Raw genomic sequence first — 23,336 nt, forward strand, 5'->3', positions numbered from 1 at the left:
TTCTTATTGGGTCGTTCATATTAAACTAGTTCCGGTCCCTGTGCGGGATTTTGAATACGGAAGTGTATTGTTAAAGAAGATCACGTTGTTTTTAGCACGGTGGCTTGCATTTTGACGTTCTCACGTTTCACTTTTCAAAAGAATTAAAGGCCTAGCTTTGCATTTTTTTTGTCAATCGCTCGTGTAGGGCTTTGCGGAAGGATACACTGCGGTGAAACTGCGCGATGACGTTAACGTGGAGGGTGATTTGAATCGCTCTCGTTTCGTTCCAATCAAATTTTTACATTTTATACCGTGTTTTGAGTATTTCTCCCGTTGTTTTATACATTTTAATTACCTTAGAATCGCTCGTTTTTAAGGTAAGCGCTACTTTGTGTCGTTTGTCAACCACACACTGGCGTTGTAGCATCAACACACTTGTGTTCTTGTAGCTTGCTCGTGTTATCGTTGCGCAAACATTCAATCCACTGTCTGTAGCCGATAGTTGTTCAGTATCTTATACTGTGAACATACTGTAGTTTGATGCTTGAATGTTTATCTCTGAAGGTTTGCTTGATATGCTAACATATTTCCAAGTAGCCTCGGTGCTTTTTATTGCCAGTGGTACCTGCTAACTAACACTCGAGTGACGCGCTTGATAATGTCACATGACATAAACAAGTATTTGGTCCAACTATGTTTTGTAATGCCTTCGTGTTTTGATCCCTCTAATCGGAAGCGTTCACACAGAGATGGCAACTGAGGCTGCTGGTGGAGAAACGATGGCCAACGCTGAAGTGGAGGACGGCCAACCCCCAACAGATTTTCTCAAACTCACTCCATCTATGTTTGGCATCTCCGTCGAGAGTTTTACTCCCGTGTCCTCAAACCAAAAAGGTGACTCAAGCAAAACAAATTTTAGAAATGAATATGTTTAATCTGACTCTGTGACTTGTGTTGTGCTGCAGAAAAGTCCCGCTTGGCCCAAATAAAGGCGAGACGGAGGTCAAGCATCGGTGTGCGAGGCTCTCCAGAGACAAACACGCTGATCCGCTTCATTGCCCAGCAGAAAATGAAGAATGTGTCCCAACAGCAAACTCCCACGGTACTAATTTGTGCATATATATTTTTTAAAAAGATGGAAATGATAGTAGATGAACCCCCAGCTTGGTGGGTTAATGGTGACTGCAAGGGCCACACTGCAAGAATGGAAGCCAAATGAATGTGCAAATCTTGGCGAGTTTGTTTACTCCTGTGTCTGCAAACATGCTCAAGCACAGGAGGACCTGTGTTGCTGTCGTATTTTGCTTAGCTTACATCCTAGTAGTGTCAGTTTGACGTTAAAGCTTGTTGGAATGTTTGATGACTGTCAACAAAGATGCAACCCGCAAATGTATATTTTGAGTTTTCAGTCAGGGGCAAGATCGGTTTGGGTGTGGTATCAAAAAATACCTTTACTATATTACTAAATGGTTTGACTTGTATGCTTTAAATCTAATTATTATTTCAATATACCTGAGTTTGCATTTGTCGCGTATTCGCTTCTTAAACACCAGTTTTGGAACATTCTTTGTGTCCTCAAAAGTAGGTCGTCGATCAGTCTAATCTTTATGGGTGTTCATGTGTTAACAGCATTATTGCCCTCACAGTGGACATGGAAACTTTACACAGCAGTAGGAGGGTAGTGCACAAGTTTGCATTCATAATGTTTTTGTTGTGGGGAAGTGGCTGCTGTAGAGATCTGGTCATGCACATTGAATTTAATGGAAACAGTTAATCCTCTGTGCCAGTAGGTATTCAAGGTATATAAAGGCTGTATTCATTGACTAATTTCTGTTCTTGGCACTGACGTACCATACCCATGTTAGTGTCTGTATCATCAAGCAAATGTCATGATTTTCAAGGGGAGCCCCTTTCTTCCGCGGGTCGCCTCCACGTTGAAGCAGAAAATGGCCGCCTTCCAGAGCCTGATGGATGTAGAGGAGGACAACCTGTGTGAGCGGATACCAAAGGAGGACAACAGTGATGGATGTCTGGAGACAGGCACTTTTCTGGCTGGTACGTCTGCTTCTTTCTTCAAGTTAGGAACTTGTATTTTTCATCAGTAAACGATTGATAAACTTTTGTAATGTTCAATAAAAGTGAGGTGACTCACACTGAACAACTTGGAGTCGACCTCTGACTAGTCATCACGGACTAGTTAGGTGTGTTTTGGGAGAGAGGCTTTCGTTTTGGGAGAGGAAATGGCAGGAAATGTATCACTTTTTTATTGAATGTAACATCTCCACATCGGTGCCCCTTTAATGTATGCATGAGTTTCATACTTGTTTGATTGGAGAAGAGTTGCATGCGGTCATGAGTTGCTGTACCTTTGTAGGTCATTCTAATTTATCATATCAGTCTTCCTGACATCAGAAGATTTCCTCGGTGATGACCTGACATTTTACTTTGAGTTCTCATTAGTAAACCATTGTCACCAAAAGAATCGCCTGACGCTGCTACGCACAGACCTGTGCCAGGGAAAAATGTTTAACTGTGTTCGCTATTTTATTATATGGAACGTATTAAAGTGAAGAACATTATTAGAAAAGAAGTGTTTTCCCTGGACAGGAAGTACATACTTGGTTAGATGAAATAAGATGCAATTCAAGAGACTGATGTTTTAAAACACAGCTGTAATTGGTCACCTTTGCTCATTGTGTTACCGTTTTGTTACCTGGTGAAAGGAGTGAAAGAGTTGTATTTGCTTCTGTCAGATATGGGGAAGGAAAACCATCCTCCGGTGACATCACCTGCACCCAGTAAGAGGAGACGCGTGGGCTCTCAGGAGGTCTGTGAGGTAGAGATAAGAGAGTCCCGCCCGCCTGCCCTCCATTTGAATCTGACAGAGCTGAAGGTACCAAACAACTACCAAGGAATCGCTCGCCTCTGTCGTTTGACCTTTTCTTTCCTCTCATGTTCCTGTTGAAGTATTTCTGGAAAAATAAGCAAATTAACGTATGAATCTGATTTGACATGTTGCTGTATCTTGGTGGAGTGATGACACTTGTGTGCTACTCCATGACATTGTTGTTGTTAAGAGGCTGAACTGTTGGACTCTTTTAATCTTGTCTGCAGGGGGAGGATGAACCATCACCACCCACAGCGACCTCCGTGGCGGAGGCCACAGCTTCTCTGGTTTCCCCACCTGCTTTTGATGCTCAGGTATTTTTCCTGCTGACAAACTACTGTGAAATGAAAACAAGCACTATGTTGCTGTCTTTTAACCTAACTCACTTAATGATGAATGAGTCATGAGCAGGGAGATGTTTTGTTTTTTTTTAACCGTGGCGCAGCCCCGACCCTAGTTTTTAATCATGAGGAGTAGACTTCTGTCCAGTCTGCAGCCGTCCTCACGTGGTCCCTCTCTTCATATGTCCGGCTGGTGCACGACTTGAGTTCGGCGAGCAACAGACTGAAGTCATGTTTTTTTTAGGAATTTTTTCACTAAAAACTCGCCGAATATGTCACGTTGAAGTCCACCTCCTTTATGTGTGATGTGTTATCAGTTTGTTCCGATGTCCCCACTTTTCAATACATTTGAACATGTGAGATTCCCTCTTTCAAAAAAGAAATTTTCTGATGGTGTGAGAGTTCTGATTAAGCCCTGGTGATGTGCCATGCTTCTTTATGTGGTGGAAACCTTGTTAGAACCACACACACACACAGACTCCACACGTCTGGTTGGCATTCGTAAGGATCATGAGAAACCACTGTGCTGTTGACCCCACAGCTGGTCCTTTATCATTGTGAATTAACTGTGAGGAATTTCATGAACGTATATAGAAATGCTGAGTAAGTCCAGATAAATGTGGGGGGAGGGGTTTCACACACATTGTGTGCAATTTACAAGGTAAATTTAAGATTATTGCCACAGCAAGTCGTTGACCATCATGTTGCTGAGTGTCATTTCTGCCTGCTGTGACCATTCCTGACTAGTAATAGTGTTAATTCCTGGCTCCTTTCTCCGTAGTGTTTGGAAACTGAGCAGTTAGTTAGTTTAGCAATATTGCTACAGTGAATAAATGTCAGATTTTGCCTGGAAGATTATTTTAACCAAGGTGTTTTACCATAAAACAAATGTTATTGTGGGAAACAGTTTGTGTGTACACACTCAAACAAAGAAGAAGTAACTTCAAGTGAATGGCAGACGGCGTAAACGTTAAATTCATCCTTTGAATTGCTCTTTTCCGTTGTGGGAAATATATGAGATGATTTGTCTTCACCCGGTTGCCTTAGTACCAGCACGAGTGTGTTTCATTCATCATATGAAACGAAGCTTTACATGTAATACATGCTTGTAATTTGGAATAGCCTTTCTTCTTTTCTATCAAATTGGATGATGAAAGATGAAATGCTCAGTCTGCTCACATCAGACCAACCTTCTCTCTCATTAGGACGATATCGCTGAAGACCAAAGCTCAGGCCAGCAGAAGAAGCCGTTAATAGCTTCGCAGCCTCAGCCCTCCTGCTTGAACCGAGTCCAGTTTACGCCCTCTCAGCCTCAGATGAAGCCCACAGGTGAACACCCACTCGCTCCTGTGTGTCCTGTCCTTTCATGTGTTCTTGCTCAGCCTTTGAGGCTGAATGTGCCAAGCTGAACGTGACTCAGAAGATCACACGCAACTGACCACTGCGATGTTGTCAAAGGAATAGGACACTTTTTGTGCATGGTGTTTTTCTGACATTTTTCGTTAGACCTAGAATGCCAGAAAATAACTAAAATCCAATAATAATTGTCTTTACTGTGAAACAAATCAGCATTTTGGTTCTATTCTGAATATCCATTCTGATTTTCTTCTCACATTTTTGCCTGTTTTGCTTTCAAGCACAGCTTTACTTCTGTCAAACCAAGAACACTTTTATTCACATAAAGCCCAAAACTAGGGCATGGAAAAAAGTGAATGGCTAAGTTGTGCACAATTTCAGGCATGAGTAGTAATATGTATTTAGGTCACAAAAATCTGAGTCGCTGAACCAGACATGAATCGGCTAAATATGGAAACGGGCTTCACTAAGAATCATGTTTCCGTGTTGTGTAAACACATTATCATGCTGGGATGGTCTTGGAAGCGACACGTCGTTTTAGATAACAGACACACCAGTAGATGAATGCCGTATATGAAGAGGTCTCCTGGTCATTAACACGTGCCACGCTTTTTTTCTGTGCTAAATCTTGCATTACATTTTTGATGGTGAATGGTGTAACCTGAAAATACAGGACTTTAATGATCAAATATCGAATGATGATACTTGCAGAGCTGATCATTGTGTGAATTCTGGCTTTGATAACAAAGAATATCCAGCCTGTTCCTCGTTCAGAGGTGCAATGTCAGATGTCAACTAAGAAGAAATGTTTTCTTCCATGGGTAGGACTCTGGAAGTGACAGCAATTTTGTTTTTCTCTGGTGAGCGCTTGTTCATTTTGATTGAATTTAAATCAACTTTAAAATTCAATGAGTGGAACCGTGTTCCCTTTCTTTTATGGCCTTTTGTCTTTGGAAGATGCTGTCCAGGTGTGTGTGGTTTTATTTGAAGTAATTTCTGAATTTGTTCCCAACTAGGGCTGTGATAATGATAATAATTCGAATTATGATTATTGTCATTCACATTGCAGCTGCAGTTGTTAATCACGATTAGTTGTGATGTCAGGGAAAGTATCTGTAGTTTTATTACTTGACCAATAAACAAACAGTTTCAATGCAAAATGTAACTTCAAATATGACTGGATAAAACAAAATCCTAATCTTAGCTGGTTGAATGATAGTTATTAGTGCGTTGGTGGTTTTATGATTTTAGTTTTTTCCAAACTGCCAATCTGTGTTCTACCACTGAATAGACCTTATGCTGCCGTCAGAGCCGGAAGATAAGAGGTTACGTTTATACTTCTTCCACGTAGAAGCATGTTCTTCTCTTTATGTAGTGGTTAAAAAACCATCACCGTACAGCTGTCTCTTTTGTGTGTGAACAGTTGAGAATGGTTGGTATTAGAAACACCGTGTGGGTTGTGTGCAAAGCTGTGTTTCATGGAAGCATATAATGTCTTGTCCATTCATTGAACAGCCTCTAAAAATGAGGAGCTCAGCATGATATTGACGGAGGAGACAGGCCTGGTTCATCAGGCTCTTGTTGCTACTTCTGACTCCTGCTCTGGTGTGTGACACAATAATGTTCTAACAGATGTGCCCACATTATCGTCACAGTTTCTATCAGAATGACAGAGTAATTACAGCCATTCTGATCTTTAACTGTCTGTTGCAACAGTGATCTCTTTGTTTTCAGGTTTCAAGTCTTCAAGACAACAGCTCTGACAGCCTCACTTGAGAGCAACAATTTAGCTGTTTTCAGAAAGTTTTCTGTTTTTAATTGGTTTCTAACTTGTTCCGATTGCCACAGTATTTGTTGTTGTGTTCCCTCTCATTTCACATGATGATAAAAACAGGGAATGACTAAAAATGTTGAGCGCAAAAATAGGAATTTTAGGTTTTTCATCTAGTGGGTTGCAGCAGTATTAATTTGCTAGATAGACTTTTATTGTTTCCAGAATTCAAATCGTGACTGAGGGGACCAGGTGCTGGTAGCTGACAATGGTTCCATTTGTTAGTGGTTCAGGTTTTCGCTGAGGAAGAAACATTTTTTCATTCTCAAATTTGATACTTTTTGTGTTTTTAGGTGGAATTTAGGACCAGACTTAACAGGTTGTTTTGATTCAAACTGGTCATAAAGGTGACATGTTGCTAGTGGAGGGCAGGTGAGGCTTCGTGAAACAGTGGCCTCATTTTCAGAGGCCACTAGATGGCACTCGCTGCTCTATAATACTTGGATCTGAACAACCATTTCAATCATTTTTAAGCTGACAGTGCCTCTTATGGAGATATGAAATGAGGAGACTGTTTCATAAAGTTTCTGCAGCACATCGCTACAAGTTGCTAAGTGCTGCAACCTAAGGTTCCAGGTCAGGCATTTCATGGCCTTGTATAACAAAAAAAAACGTTTTTTCTGCTCAGGAGAAGAGGTGAAGAAGAAGCGCGTGCACTTTGGGGATCCTCTCCCTCCTGAGTTCTTTGATAAGAACCTTCCGCCAAGCACCCCATTACAGAAGGGAGGCACTCCAGCTCGAGCCCAAACACCCGGTGGTGATTTGAAACTGCGCTCCTTGCTGAAGACGCCACAGAGGAATGAACTCAGTACTCCGGTGGTGGGGCAGGAATTTGGAAGCCCCGTAGATGTTGGCGCATCACCGAAGCTTTCAATGCCCCGCAACCGCAGAATGAAGTCCCTGGGAGATGATCCAGAGATGGAGGATGGGAAGGTAGCTGTGACTGTTACTGAAAATCCTATCCATTTTTGTAATGTCATCATAAATTCTGTACCTCCAGATCTTTTTCTCCTCCATGGAAGAGCTGGATTCAGTATTCATGACTGAAGCAGGTATTTTTTTTATTACTCTGTCTTAAGGTTGACCATTTTGAAATGTAGAATTTTCTAAGGGCCACAATTTCCTTTGACAGAGTACATGAGGGATCCTCAGAAGGATTTAAACGCTGCATTTCAAGAAGAGACTTTATCTCCTCTTCCGACAGGTGAGCTCTTTTTTTTCTTACATCATCTCTCGTCCTCATCTCCTCTACCTTTCTGCTGCAGTTTGTCCTTCACCATCAAGTAAAATTGAAGTTATGTGACGAGACCTTCAGCATTGTTTGATGTAGTTTGATTTTGTTTCCATTTCCCTAAAGGGAATCGGACACTGGGAGCGCATATTTGCATCAAGGTCCCTGTCGAATGTTTGTTGATGCATCACAACAGTCCTTTAAGGCTTTTTGTTTTTTTTGTTTTTTTTTGTTTTTTTTTTAAGACGACTGTATCGGTGTTCAGAGACAAAACTCATCTGCGTAATGCTTTTATATTTGCCGCGGCATTAGTGTATGCCAGGGAGTTTTTTTTTTTTTTTTTTTGGTAAAGAAGAGAATTGGTGAATTTAAAAAAGTGAAATTTGAAAAATGGTTTATAAAATGAGGTTTTGTCTCCCTGGAGTCACATTATTCGCCCTTATTTTTCAACCATCTGTTTTATAGATATTTGTAAACTGCATCAACATTGTTCATCCCAGAGCTTCATTTGGGGTGTCGCCTGTTCGTGGCCACCGGCCGTGTCTTTATGAAGTATTTATGGTTTTCTGTGGTGTCAGTCCAAGTAAAATACGTCCAGCGGGAAGCATAAGACATCCCTCAGTGCTTTATGCAGTACTTTCCCAAATCCATGGATCACCAGGCAGTCTCAGAAAATATGATGATTTACCCTTTCAATTCCGCAGTTTCTCCAACATACAGATGAGTTACTGCCAGAGTGAGATTTTGGAGGTGGAGCGGTAAAATGCTTTAACTGAGCTATTTTCTTATTGTATTTCCAATAACCATGTCATGCTTCATCACTCGTCCGAAGCACTTATTCCTCCTCTCTGTGAGGACTTTTAACATTTGTTTCATACCAAACATTCTAAATAATCCTCTTCTGTCTGCTCTAATCTTTTAAATTCACATTGGTGATGTGTTGCATTTGCAGATACAGTATATGAAACAAAATAATTCAAATGCATAGTTGTCTTGAGCATTTCAAAACTTGGTCATTTCATTCCTTCATTTCGTTATGTCCCTTTCATTCCAGTGTGTATAGATAGATAGATCAAATTTAATCGAAAAGTTGAAGCCAATGGATGGGAATTTCAGGCCCAGTGAGGGGGATTAAGAATCTCAAAGTTTTTCCTCACTCCTTTGTCTTTGTTTTAATAAATTATAACCTTTTCTTGTGCTAAAAACTTTTTAATAAGGTCTATTTTCCTTCAGTAACTGCAACCAGAATAAATCCCACGGCACAGACGGATGACTTGAATGTGAGCGAGCCTCTGCCAAAGATGGAGGAGCTGCCGCAAGTGTGTCCAGAGGCTCAAACTGCTGCCAGAACTTGCAACAGGAAGAGGACGGTTCGTCAAAAAAGATTCTCATCACAGTTGATTTTTTTGGTTTATTTTTTTCAGCTTTGCTTTCATATGTGGACCATTATTTGTTCACTAATCATTTATGCTTTTAATCTCCCTTTCACTCTGGAGATAATCCATATCTGTCTTCACAGTCTTCCACAGCGCTGGAATCCACCAGTGAAGTGCCGGCTCGCTCCAGGGGCCGAAAGAGAAAGGTCTGTCATTATCACAAACTCTAGTTTGTTAACGCTGCTTCAGAGAAATCTGTTCTTGCCAGAGGAGATCATTCCTGGCTCCTAACATGCTCCTCTCTAATCGGCTGTTTAATTCCCCCTGAATCTTATTTTAGCACGTCCACTTTGAGCGTTTGTTCAGTGTGTGTGTCTTTGTAACGGCCATCTTCTCCTTCAGCTCTCAGACGGTGAACCAGTGAAGAGGCCGACTCGCTCCGCTGCCAAATCAGCTGCTGGGAAGATGAAGGTGAGCTGGCTTGGTCTGCTTGTTTGAGCTTGCTTTAAACCCTCCCAGAGCTTTTTTTTTATCTCCTCTTGAAGAGCTGGTGGTGTTTCTTTCAACACCAGCCTCAGTGGTGCGAGAGGTGTGATTCCCACCTGGTCGCCAGTCCATTACAGTTGTGACAAGACAAACACTCTCACCTACTTACGATTTAAGGGTTTTTCCGACTGCGGACTCTGTCTTGAGACTCAAAAGTCCGACGTGAACACAAGCGAACCAGGTTTCGCCCGCGGACTTGATCCTGCCTGGAGAGCTGCTCCGCGGGGGGTGAGCTTCTCGCCTCAAGCGACTCAGCACTCGATGCAGGAAACTATGTGTTACAGCGCAACTCCACACAAACATGATACATGCCGGCCAGTCGAGGGTCTGATCCCTGCCTCGTTCAAAAACAAATGGCATACTCCCAGATCACTGAGGTGAGCGGCCACTGCCATGATGCTGCAGCTGTCTGCATGAGGAGCACAGTGTGGAGGAAAGATGCTGGTTTTTATTAAGTTACTGAAGATTACCCGATTATTCATTGATCATTTCTGATGTCTGGATCTATATTTCACTGATAACAAATCTTATCAATCGTCAGTCATCTCTGTCATTGTGTTCGTGTTGCGAGAGAAATCAAGACGCTCCGTATTACGCAGCTAGTTTCCGCTATTTTCTTGTAATAAACATAACAGGCTTTCGTGTTTACTTTACGCCGATTCTGTTACAGCTGTGGTGGAGCTCTGTTATCGGTTAATAACTGAGGAACAATGACTCGTCGTGTTAAGACGTGACGGAGAACTAACATGGTCAAGCCGATGGTCATAAGTAGGACCAGGCTCAAGATGACTGATGATGACGTCCTTGAGACCGACTTTGTCGTGGGTCACAAACCAGCTTTGTTGCGCAGGGCACCCCCAGCGTAGGGGGGGGCGAAACAAGGACATCGCCTGAGGCACAGAGGTGCGAGGCTGAACAGCAGGGGGCGCATTGGACTCAGGCCACCTGGGACTAAATGCACCGTGTGAAAAGCCTTTTGGAGACGCCCTGTGTCCTCTTTGTGTGGAAAAGTTGAAGCTGCAGTCCTAAGCACTGCACCACTGTCCTTCCCATTTACAGTCATTTTAGATGCATTTTTGTTATGTATTTGTCGTTTCTCACTTTGGAATAAATGAATTGGTCTTTGGTGGGATTCATTCTAGTCTTCTGCGCTCAGTTCTTTCCCAGAATGATTCAGTGCTCTGTAAGTTCAAGTGGAGTATGACGGTGGCGTGAACTAGAGCCGTGAGTTTGTATGCAGACCGGGTTTCATCTGCCGAGATGCTTTAACGTCTGGAGAGATGTGCCACATTCACTTGCAGACCGCAGCCGTCCAATTTGGCCGAGCTGGAGGAGCGGCTCGGCCCCAGTTTCAGAGCAAGCGTTTGGAATGTCGCTAATATAATGCCGGCATCTCATCTGGCCTTAAACATTGAGTTATATTCAGCTGTGAAATGAGTCAGTTTCTGTTTGTCCTTGTGCAGGCGAGCACCACAGCCCGACACTGGAGGAAGGAGGTGAATCGCTCCCTTTACAGCGACCGTGAATATGCCTCCAAGCTCCCCACGCTCAGCCCCATCACTGAGTCACTGTCCTTCATCACTGGGTCTCCGTCAGCAGAGCAGAGTCCCGCTGCCGCAGGTGACTTATAAAATTGAAGTTCTTATACAAATATTTTCATTGAGATTAATGCAGCATTTATTGTGCTTAAGTACTTCAATTCATCGAAGAATTCATTTCGAATCCCCAAACTCCATCCTAGACTTCTCTTTTGCAAAGAATGTGTTCAGTGGTTGAGACTTCAGGGACACTCTCACTATGTGAGGGGCTCCTTCAGATCCACCTCCCCACAAGGAGCCAAGATCTCTGGAAGGTCAGATTTACATAGGAAAGACGTGTTAATGAATGCTTTCAATTTGTGATTCCCTCAGTGTGTTGAGCTTTAACATAGGTCAAACCTCTGACTAATCTCAACAGGACTTGAAGATTCTTGGGCTGTTGTTTCCTTCTGTGCCACTCTAAAAGCCGCTGTAATGAGCCACATTTCTGGCTGGTCGTAATAGTCACACCTGATGTCGTTGTTTTTCCTTCAGGCCCTGATGAAGATCCAGGTGTGACCCAGGAGCTTGGAAGGTCGAGAGACGACACCAATGTCAACTGTGTCGCGTCAGAAGATGATGCGCAAGTTCCTGAAGATTCTCCTGAAGACTCACCTGCTTCCACCAACTCTGGTGCTGAAGGTGCTGGGGAAGAAGGGAGTGAGTCAAATGTTGTGGAGTCACAGAGCAGCGTCTGTGCTCTAAATGAGGGTCTGAAGACTGGAGATGATCAGACTGAACTGACGGCGACTGTTGCAGCTGATGTCCAGTTGTCATCTGAAGCTGTCACAGAGGGAGGACCTCGTGTCCCACACTCTGATGAGCCACAATGTCCCGACGCTCCCGCTGAAGCGCGTCTCCCTGTGAGTAAAGGGCCGACCAAGCGCAAACCTGGGAGGAGGAGGAGAAGTTCTGTCAGGGTGGCTGAGCCCCTGAATGATGCGGAGGAGGAGACTCCTTCCTCACAGAGCTTGGGTTGTGATAGCAAGGACGGGAGTCAGGAACCCAGCGTGACCCTTGCCCCCTGGCAGACCCAGGTGGAATTTGAGAGTGTCTTCAAGCCTGTGGCCACCAGAGGGCAGTGTTCGGTGAGGCGCAGCTTGAGGAACCAACAGATCTCTGATGGCGGCAGCAGCAGCAGCGGTGGTGGTGGTCTGGCATGGCTTCCTCACACGTCCTCAAACTCCAGTGAAGAACTGCGCCGGAGGAGCAGGAGCCGCCGACCCCCCGCTGAGGCCCAGGAGTCTCAGCAGAGCTCCTGAGCCCACAGCGGTGGTTACACATGACAAACTGCTCAGTCGATTCACGTGTTGCGTCTCCAACCAGCTTTGAGTGGTTTTCCTGGTGTGGCTGTTCCCACACCTTCCCAAATGAAGCCGCTCAATACGGACCCCAATCATCTGCGCTGATCACCTCCTGATCAATATCCAACCACTCGGCTGCTAATCACTGGCCTCTTGACTCCAGGGTCAGCGGCCGCTTCGTGTCCCGCTCGATAGCTTGTCTGTGCAGATGGATGAAGATGCCAGCGCTGCATTAACCCGCCGGGCCCGCGGAGACAAAAGGGACACGCGGGCAGAAAGCAAATGAATCATTTGCTTGAGGTTGGGATGTTTTGTCGCCACTGAGCCGGACTATTGATCTGTTCCACCAGGTTCTCTCAAGTCATCATTAAAGTGACACTACTGAGGTCTGTGTTTTCAATCCCACACTCCCTTCGTGTTCTGTGCCTCTGCCTAGGCGGACGACTGGTAGCTCTGTCGTATGGTCACGAAGGACTCCACCTGAAGCACATGAACGCAAGATGTTGCACTCAATTTGAGGATGGAGACTTTAAAATAGTCGTCATCATTGGGTTTCAGTTTGGTTGAGAGGCCTGGTTGAGCTTAGCCTTGTGTTTTGGATGGTTAGGTTTAGAGTGAGAGGCTGGGGAAAGGGTTATGGCCATGGGAAACCTCACAATGTCCCCACAAGGATAGAAATACAAACGTGTCTGTCTATCCTAGTGAGGACCAATTTGGTGGGAAACGCCTCCTTGTGGGGCCCTTCTGTCGTTGTGGGGGCCCTTGTGTTGGACCCCACAAGGTCAATCCTCAATTTGAGGATGAAGACATCAAAATACCTGGGTCTCAGTTTGGTCCTGGTTCAAGTGAGCCATGTGTTTTGGATGGTTAGGTTTAGAGTGAGAGGCTGGGGAAAGGGTTATGGCAGTGAGAGGTCCTCACAAGGATGAAATCACAAGCTTCTAACCTGATTTTTTTTTTTTTTTTTTTCTTCCAACTTGAAGTTGTTCTCTGCACTTAACATGGCAAAGTGAAGGCAACTTCCTCCCTGATGCTTTTGTTCACATGTTCAACTCCAACTTGAGTTCACTTGTTAAAATCTTAAAAAATGTGGCCCCTAGGTTACAATTTTCTGTTAGTTCCTTTTTACAGCACTGCAGACAAGTCGCGGACTAGTTTGTCACCTGCACGCATCACATGCTGGTTAAGTGATCAGTTGACTATCATTTGTTCAAGGTCACGTCGGAATTCCGACACCATTGGGTTGGGAGTGAAGGGACACCCTGGACAGCTGCAGGTCTGCAGCAGGAGTTAGTCTCAGGCAATATTGCACAGTTGCCAGGCAACCCAGGTGTGTTTTTGTACGGTCTGGGAGAACGTCGGCGCAACCATAGCAGAAGCTCCTGGTAACTGTCACTGCTGTGGACATCATTGGTTCTAATGAAACCTCAGGCTCCTCTGAAGTCCGACCTTGAACAACACGAGGACCGTTGACCTTTCCAAGAGATTTAATCTCGGATTTGATCAATTCATTTTTCACTTTCCTTCATATTGCACTCTCACTGAGCCATTGTTTTTCAATGAGCTTCATTTCTATGTGAACGTCTGCTCTGACTCCTCTTGCTGTCACATAAACTGTGACCCTTTCCTCGGCACATAAGCAAATGTCTGCAAGTAAATTGACCTCCAACCTCGGCCGGACTCCAATCAGTCCTCCTAAACCGGCTCCATCCATCTGTCGGCGGGGAGGCGGGGTGCGGTAACAAATCGACTTCCAAATTCAGTTCACATCCACAGATTGGCTCCCAGAATGATGCATGATGGTAATCTATCCATCACACAGTAATTGACTCGCTCCTTTTGCATCGAGTCACAGTCACTCGGCTGAAGGACACCAGAGGGTTCTGCCTCCGACTCTGATGCCCCCCGTGCTGGGTGGCTGCTGGTCATCTGGTGACATCTACTGGCCGTGGAGCGCAACTGCATCCTCCCGGACCCGCTTTAAATCGTTATAACATCAGTGACAGTAAAAATTAAAATATCTATGAGACGCTTGTGACCCATTCTTCTGCTCATAGGTTTAAACCGAGGCGTCCTCGGGCCAGTTAGCACGTTCATATCCTCCATGGAGGCGCTGGATTCACACGCTGCTGCTTCACTCTGTAGCTGAAGTCCAGGGTCCCGGGGCTGCAGTTGATGGAAAGAGGCTGAGACTTTTACTTCTTCCAAGAATCCTCCTCTGGCTCCGCTGACGTCCAGTGTGTCACAGATCTGCTCCGAGGCCTCCTCTCAGTTTGACCGAGCCTCGACACATTAGAAGGTCCAGGAGGCTCCGTGACTCACGTCTCACTCAGCACGTGTTTTGTATCTCTTTTAGATTCAGCAGCAATTGATGCATACTTCAAGTCCCATTCTGCACTGCAACAGTTGGCACTCTTGATGTCTTTTTTGCTCACACAAACTGGTGTCTTGCGAGGCTGAAATCACAGCTAGCATTGTGATTTACTCAGATATAGGAATGAAAACAGGAGCGAAGTGTTGGAGTTCCTCATTCAAAATTGTGTTTCCTGGCTTCTGCGGTGCTCAGGTTTGGAGCAACAATGACCGGATTTCATGACACGTGAAGCCAACTCAATAAACCTTTAAGGACAGCACAAGGCAACATCATATATGACGTGACACGGACGGAAATATCTCAAGAACAGCTCACTGCTAAGACAATGCACACAAGGCTTCACCTTCAGAAACACCAGCTTTGTTGTTGCTTTTTCTCCCAGGTGACACATGACTCGACCCCAGTCTATTCACTGTTCAATCGATTTCTATACTAGCTGTTTTTCAACCTTTTTCAAGGCACGGCACATTTCATTGAAAAAACCCTGAGGTTCACCATCAACGGAACTTCGGCCAAAGTGCAACTCTGCTTTGTCGGAAGTCCTGTAGAAAATCCCTCTTAATTTGTGAACTAATATACTGTAGCTACTGACACTCTGCGATATTGGTTATTTGCAGAAACAAACAGCAGAAAATGTATTTATTTAGAAATATTTCCAGAAAGGGGCGGGCAATATGGCAAAAATATTCCATGATTTATTTATTTATTTTAATGTTTTTTTAGTCTAGTTAAGAGAATTTCTTCTCATTTTTTTGCCTGAACTTCATAACTACAATTATTCTTTCTCTCTTCGCATATTGGAGAACATTTATTTGGTTCTGCATTTAGTTTGTAGCCAACTTTTGAACCATGGAGCAAACTTTGACAGTCTACGAGTGTCAATGAAGTTGTGAAGGGAGACGTCACGTTAGCTGTTCGCGCTGTTAGCTCAGCGGCGCAGGTTGTCTTTGTCGTCGCGGGTCCGACAAGGATCACTCCATCGATCTGTTGTGAAGGTGTGTGGTCAAGATAGAGTCACATCAGGTTCAAAAACAACACAAAGTTGCGCATTTGACTTTGGCTTCTTCACTGAGAGTGATGGAGGTGTAGCGTCACCATAGATCTATAGTGTATAGAAAGAATGCCACTGAAGATCATTAACACATTCTAATTCAGTACTGGTCCACATGCGGCTCTCTCCCCAGTTTCAGGTGGCTCTTCACCAAATGAGAGGCTGAACTGGCTGCGGTTTTGGTCAAGTTGCTGTTGAGATGATGGTTTATACAGGAAATAAGAGGAAAAAGTAAGAGCTATTCTGGTGAAATGCCAATATATTGTTCAGACTTTGACTTGCATTTAACTTTGAAACATAAGCACGTTCAATGCCGATGTGAGTCGTGGTCCTCAGATTTGGAGCGTCATCAGATCCACCTTCAACACCACTGACATGACTCAGTTCCACGTTTGACTTTGTCCTTCTCTAAACTAAAGGTCTGGCATGTGTTTCACCCGTGATTCATTGTTGATGGTGGTGAAATCCGTTGAATTCAGTGGAGTGAAGATGAGACACTCCAGTCTGCAGCGTGGCTCACACACACACAGACCGGGGCCACGTTATCGGTGGCATGAGCCACGTCCACAAATAGAGAAGTCAAATCAATGGTTCCCACATTTCTATCTACGCAGCTTGATAGTTCCAGGAGGATCAGGGTAAAATGGAGGAATTTTAAAAAAATACATGCAGAAGAGACGTACGCCGGACGTGACACACAGGGATGAGCTTTAACCGCTGTACCAAGTCATGTGACCAGCTGCTCAGGTGAAGCCTCACAACTGACATGTTTGTAGCATGTGGCTCTGTTCAGCAACACAACTTGGCTCTGAGCCTCTGACTGGTTGGTCACCATATCTCCACTGGGTTGAAAAACACTTATGGTGTTTTAAGCACCTGAGTTGCGGGTGTGCACCTGAGGGTGAGCACTGCAGCAGGCTACCACACAGCCATTGCTCTGATGGTCGAGGTAGAACTTTAGGGACCTTCTCAAGCGTGACACTGAAGTTTCTGGCTTCCTCTCCAGAGTTACGGAAGGCAGAATTGTTTCATAGGCTCATGCTATGTTTGTTTTCCGGAAGACATTTGTCCAAGGCTCACTTGCTGTGCATCGCAGGGCGGGAGAGGGGGACAGGGTGTGAAGCCAAAGCCCCAGTCCCTGGTGGACGGGCACGGTGAAGACGGCTTAGCCCGGGAACAATGGGGTCCTTTGACCAAAACGACGCCCCCAAGACATGTGGCCTCCTGTCACCGTGGCAACCCCCCATGGGACAGGGAGCGGGCGGACAGCTGGAGAGGAGGACTCAGGAAAATGGAGTCTGAAACTTCCCCTGCTCTCTATCTTTCCTCGACCCTCAGGTCCATGAGGACGTGTCTCATTCAAGCAAGTCATTGACCTGTGAGACTACAACACTCTCAGCTGAGCATTTACAGAAAGGAATAAATAAAGTGTCCCCTCGCCTTTTATGAATCCAGCATTGACCCCAAGTTTTCACACCTCCTGTACTCGGGGTTTTACGGCCCATTTTAAAGCTCTTTTTCGCCCTCGTGATGAGGCTCGGTCACTTATTCTGCCGTTAGACTTACAGGCTCTTTCAATGAGATCATCAGTGGGTGACTGGCGTTGGTTCTGTCCTGCTGCCTGCGTGAGCTGCAGTGAGCGCTCTATTATCGATGCTCGCTGCTGAAGACTGCGGGAGGAGGCCGACAAACAAAGAGCTGCCGGCGACGTTGCTGTGCTGCTCCAGAGAGAGTCGGCAGCTGCGTCTGAGCAGAAGCTGCTGCTTCACCAGCTACACGTGTTCCACTGTGATCACACTGCGGTGAGCTCAGCCTCCGCGCGCCGGCGGAACATCATTTGACAAGTCACGTCCAAGAAATTTGACGTTCCAAAAGAATATTTAGTGTCTACCATCTGACTGGGATTTTAAGAGATTCATTTCCATGACCGTAATTTCCAGTCTATAAGCCGCTACTTTTTGCTAGCAGTCTAAGCCTTGCGGCTTATACAAAATATGTATTTGTTCAGGCTGAAATCAGAGGCTTTTTATTTACTTTAAGCACTAAAAATACGTTGTTTTCGCCCGCGTGTCCACAGCTCCATCAACAGAGTCGATCTGCTGGAGGTCTGGAATCGAGAAGCAGCAGCTGAGACCGGCAGTGGTGTCGGAACTTTGGGCATGTGTACGAAAACAGCGCCTTTTGAGAGCTTTAATGTGAATAAAAGATAGGAGACGCTCTCTCCAGACAGTGTGTTCGGCTCAGCAGTCCAGCGTGAACACAAGCGAGTCAGGTTTTGGCCACGAACTTGGTCCCGTCTGGAGAGCTGCACTTTGTCTCGGGAAACTCTCCACGGGGGTTGAGCTTCTCGCCTCAGGCGACTCAGCGCTAGATGCCGGAAGCTACGTGTGCAGTGCGACTCCACACAAACATGATAAATGTCGGGCAGTAAAGGGTCTGATCAGCAGATGTCAAAAGCAAAACATCTGTGATGACGGAGACTATTTGATAGATAGTAGTTTATTGTAAATGGGCGCATCTTTGGTTCAGAGTCCTGGTTGAGGTGAGCCATTTGTTTTAGAGGGTTAGGTTTAAAGTGAGAGGCTGGGGAAAGGGTTATGGCAGTGAGAGGTCCTCACAAGGATAGCCAAACAAACGTGTGTGTCTGTTTAAGCATATCTCACTAGGATTAGTGAGGACCAATTTTGGGAAAACACCTCCTCGTGGGGCCCCTGTGGGACCTTGTGCTGGACCCCACAAGGTCAATCCCCAATTTGAGGATGAAGACATGAAAATACCTGGGTCTCAGTTTGGTTGAGAGTCCTGGTTCAGCGTTTTGGATGGTTAGATTTAGAGTGAAAGGCTGGGGAAAGGGTGATGGCAATGGGAGGTCCTCACAAGGACGGAGTGACAAGCTACTACCCTGATCTCTTTTTTCCAACTTGAAGTTGTTCTCTGCGCTTCACATGGCCAAGTGAAGGCGACTTCCTCCCTGATGCTTCTGCGCACATGTTCTACTCCAGCTTGAGTTCGCACGTCCATTTTCAAGTCGTGGACTAGTTTGTCACCCGCACACATCACATGATGGTTAAGTATGAACATTTGTTTGTTCAATGTCACGTAGGAATTCCAGCATGAAGAGAGTTAACCATCACGCCGTGCGGTCGCTCATCATCACACGGTTTTCATCTCCATTTTTGCGGCGGAAGAGGATTTTGCGAGATGGCCGGAGTCCAGGGTTGATGCTGAAGCCCTCTGTCATGAGCGCCGGGGCTTCCATGGCCTCTGAAGCTCCCGCTCGGTTCCCCTCTTAGCCCTCAGCTCTGCACAGGCACCTCTCACTGCTGCTGGTGAGCTGGCTCACCGAGGATGGAACCTATGGATGGATGGCAGCTGACATCACGGATCACACGCTGCAGGCTGTAACCGGGAAGTTGGAAGACGGCGATTGGTTCCAGCGGAGGCAGAGAGCTGCCCACTCACATGCCTGCGGGCCATGGATCGCTCAAACGTCTGAGCGGGCCTGAACATGATGCGCTTTTGACTCATTAACTGTGTAATCTGCCTCTTTTTTTAAAGGAGATGTAGCAAAAGCAGCGGTGGAGGAGTGGGAGGGCAAGTCCGGTCCACTCGCCGTGACCTCTCACACTCGCGTCTGAGCCTGACTGTGACTGGGGACGGCGAGTTCTGAGATCTGTCCACTAGTCTGTCTCACACCAGGAGCACCAAACCACGGCTGCAGGAGCTGGGTTGGAGGTGAGTTGTAGCAAAGGATGGATGAGTTCTGAACCAACAGCGAATGGACATAGTGAGGCATAGTGATGAGCCATCCATTGTTCACTCCATCCAATGTTCAATCTGTCCATCCGTCTGAATGTCCATCCATCCAGGCATACGTTCATCCATCTTTATATCAGTCTGTTCATCCATTAGTCAGCCAGCCATAATCCACCGTTCTATCCATCCATCCATTTATCCATCCATCCATCGATTCATTGTTCCGTCCATCCATCTGTTAATCCATCCATCCATTGTAAATCAATCCATCCTTCATCTGTCCATCATCCCTCCATCATCCACCATTCTGTCTGTCATCCATCTCCCATTGTTCCATCCTTCCATCCATTCATTGTTCAATACACCCATTGTTCAAACCATCCATCCTTCATCCCTCCATCATCCTCCGTTCTGTCTGTCGATCCATCAACCATTGTTCCATCCTTCCATCCATACATTGTTCAATCCATCCAGCGTTCAATCCGTTTATCCGTCTAACTGTCCATCCATCCACCCATACGATCATCCATCTTTATGTTAATCTGTTCATCCATCAATTATCCTGCCATAATCATACATACTATCCATCCATCCATCCATCCATGTAAATCCATCCATGCTTCATCTGTCCATCATTCCTCCATCACCCACCATTCTGTCTGTCCATCCGTCACCCATTGTTCAATCTATCCATCCAGCCGACTGTTCAGCCATCCAGCCTTTCGTTTCATCCATCTTTATATCAGTCTGTTCATCCATTAGTCATCCATCCATCCAGCCATAACCCACCATTCTATCCATCATCCATCCATCCATCTCTCTGTCCATCCTCCATCCGTCAGTCTGTCCGTCCATCCGTCCATTCCTATATCTGTCTATCCATCTCACTTTCTATCCATCCATCCTCTGTTCGTCCATCAAATTCCGTCATCCTTTTCAAGTCCCACTCTCTTCTTTTCACCGCTCAGGAACAGCTGCTGTTTCATTCATGAGCTGCATTCACATTATTTGTTTATGGCTTGTGTCTGCTCAGATGTTAGTGAGTGGATTTGCTCGTGACAGAACGGCTCTTGAGTGACAGTCATTCTGCACGCACCAACTCCACAGGGGGATCCAGGATGTCAGGGAGGATGAAAGCGTCTTGGTGGAAACTAGATCTTCTCCCATAACTCAACCTTGAATCGGGTTGAGCTGTTGTTGATGCTGCAAATGATCCTTTATGTTTCTCCCCAATCCTATTTTAGAAGACATAGTTGCACATTTACACTCTGCTCTCCACAGATAGTCCTGACAAAACTCTTTGTTTCCCTCCTTCCTTGCACACTGGAATCTTGTGTGACTCAGAATAAAACCTTCGTCAGCAGCCGAGCCTCATGGCCTTTATCAGAGTATCAACTTTACCATTCCAGATGACATCCTGCCCACAGCTGCCGACATCGTGAAATCTTGCATCTGCACAGCATGGAATGTCATGACCCGCAGGATAACTGTCCGATACTACACTTACATTATCAGATAAATGTCCGATTTGGTCCCATTGAAATCGGCTTATACGACATGTCAGTGACACAAAGGAACCGTGTGTCAGTGAAATCCATGTAGAGATGAACCACCGTCCACACGGACTTTACACTTCAATACCTCATACATGCCTTACTCATTTTCTCCGAGTGTTAATGGCCTCGCAGGTCTGGAAGGTGACCTGATGAAGATCTGCAGCGTCTGTCTGGTTCCTCGGTGAGAAATGGGCCGGGCTGACATACGTCAGCCGTGACAGATCGGGTCAGGTGATCGGGTCATTATTGATGACCTCTGAGCCACGTGGGTGTCGCCAGCATCACGGTGGCTTCCAGGCTCACCCTGCGCCCAGATGGGATGTTGTGGCTCCCTGGGTCTGGGAAGGACCGGCCGCCCTGGGGCCCGCAATGGCACAGGTTATGGCTTCTCCTTGGAATTGGTTATCGACATTATCCTCGAAGTCTCTTCTGTTACAGACAAAAACATTGTTAATAAAGTTATTCTTCATTGGAAGTTAATCTATATTACTTTCTTTTTTCTTTTCTTTAATGTTAACATGGATGCAATGTTAAACAGAGGTGCACGTATTATAATTTTATTGACAAATGATACTATTTACAGAGACGGCGGACAGTTGGGGGGGGTGTTTACTTCTTCCTGGGGGGGTGAATAAATAAAATAAATACAGAAAATAAATGAGAAACACAGCCGTTAGCTGCGTAAACTCTGACCCTCACAAGTGGGACTCTGCTTTTCCTTGGTTTAAACCAGGGGTTTTTCATCTCGGGGACCACTTTTCCCAGAACAAATGGAGCCGGGGCCCATTATAATAGAACTGATTCATGACTCTTGATTTCATTTGTGATCAATAACCATATTTACTCCACATACATGTAAAAAAGAACAAAACCTTGTCAAATGACATGAAACCATGTGATCATAGCAAATATGCTTATTTGTCATTGAAAAGTCCATCCAGCAGCAGAACCAGGTGCAAGTCATGTTCATCACATTCACTAAAGAAAAAAAAACGCACTTGATGCAAACTGGTGAGAAAATTGGAAAAACTGAATACAATTCTGAATAAAATACATATAATAAAAGCATGTCTAAATATCATCAACATAAAAATAATATAGTTTATCTCATGTCATATAACTGAGCGTCTTGCAGCCACACGGCTCAGAGGTGTAAAACAAAACTCTAGGAGGCGCTCAGGGGCCCAAATATGGTTAAGAATCACAGCACCTCAGAGGGTGGTACAGATTCTGCTGACTAAACTAAAGGCCAGTAGTTTCCGATCATCCATAAAGGACGCACCGCAGTGTTCAAGACGCCAGTAAGGGGTGAAGACTGACCCCTCCCTGGCAGACTGAAACTTAAGGCAAGCATGTGACATGAGGCTGCGCCCTCATTGGTTGTTACGGAATTTCACCTGGGGCTCAGGAGGAAGCAGAGTTGGATGAGTATTACACAGTCGGACGAGGGCATTCATGAGGTTTCCTGAAAAACACAGAGATTTCTGTGTTTTAAAGATAAAGAATTCAGCTGGAGAAATGGCAGAAATTGATTAAGACACAAAGATGAGGTCGAAAATGATCCCACAGTCCAGAACAATTGACCACAAGAAGCCTTTGAGCTTTGTTTCATGTTCCCCATAAAAGTGGGAGCTGGAATAAAGGGATTGATGGAACCTCTGAGCAGAATTCTTGGAATTTTTGTTGCAAGGAGAAAAACAATGTAGCAGTTTAACAAGTTTCCGGAAACAGTGTGGCAGAAATCTGGAAATTTATATTAGAATTGAATTTGATGCGTTCACAGCTTTCACAGCTTGTGGCAGCAGCAGTTTGGCCTGTTGACTGGGCGACGAAACAACTCACCCATGGTGCCTATGAGGGGTGACCAACAAGTTCTGCGCTATACTGCTGAACCTTGGGAAGTGCTTGGTTCTATATATTAGCTTTCAGATAGTAAATGCTGTAAATACTACACAGGTAAATAATAAGGTGACAAGTCACAGTACCACATATGTTACTGAAGGTGATGTTCAGTTTCCAGTAATTCAGTCATAGGAAGCCAGTAATACATTCTTCATTTATGGCCGACTTCAGACGCAGAAAAAAAGTAATTTTGCTATTCAATAAAAAAAAGCTGTTTTAAAGTTGTACCTTTTAAAAAAGGAAATGTGTCTGCAGATTTGTTCAAA

At 45.1% G+C, this 23,336-nt stretch overlaps 1 protein-coding gene across 2 annotated transcripts; it reads left to right on the forward strand.

The window, feature by feature from the left end:
- Window positions 1-50: 50 nt before the first annotated feature.
- On the forward strand, window positions 51-13,517 carry cdca2 (cell division cycle associated 2). Of its 2 annotated transcripts, none has more exons than XM_053871140.1 (15): window positions 51-359; window positions 719-876; window positions 948-1,084; window positions 1,884-2,037; window positions 2,736-2,875; window positions 3,097-3,183; window positions 4,416-4,539; window positions 7,026-7,330; window positions 7,398-7,449; window positions 7,530-7,601; window positions 8,862-8,998; window positions 9,148-9,210; window positions 9,407-9,475; window positions 11,014-11,170; window positions 11,623-13,517. In XM_053871140.1, exons 2-15 carry the CDS (start codon window positions 732-734, stop codon window positions 12,387-12,389), a joined length of 2,409 nt encoding a protein of 802 aa, XP_053727115.1. In that variant the 5' UTR covers window positions 51-359; window positions 719-731; the 3' UTR covers window positions 12,390-13,517. The 2 variants fall into 2 exon arrangements, with proteins under 2 accessions (XP_053727115.1, XP_053727116.1); XM_053871141.1 differs by having other exon boundaries at window positions 730-876.
- Window positions 13,518-23,336: the final 9,819 nt, after the last annotated feature.

This window comes from Synchiropus splendidus, chromosome 7, assembly GCF_027744825.2.
Source record: "Synchiropus splendidus isolate RoL2022-P1 chromosome 7, RoL_Sspl_1.0, whole genome shotgun sequence".
Lineage (NCBI taxonomy): Eukaryota > Metazoa > Chordata > Actinopteri > Syngnathiformes > Callionymidae > Synchiropus > Synchiropus splendidus.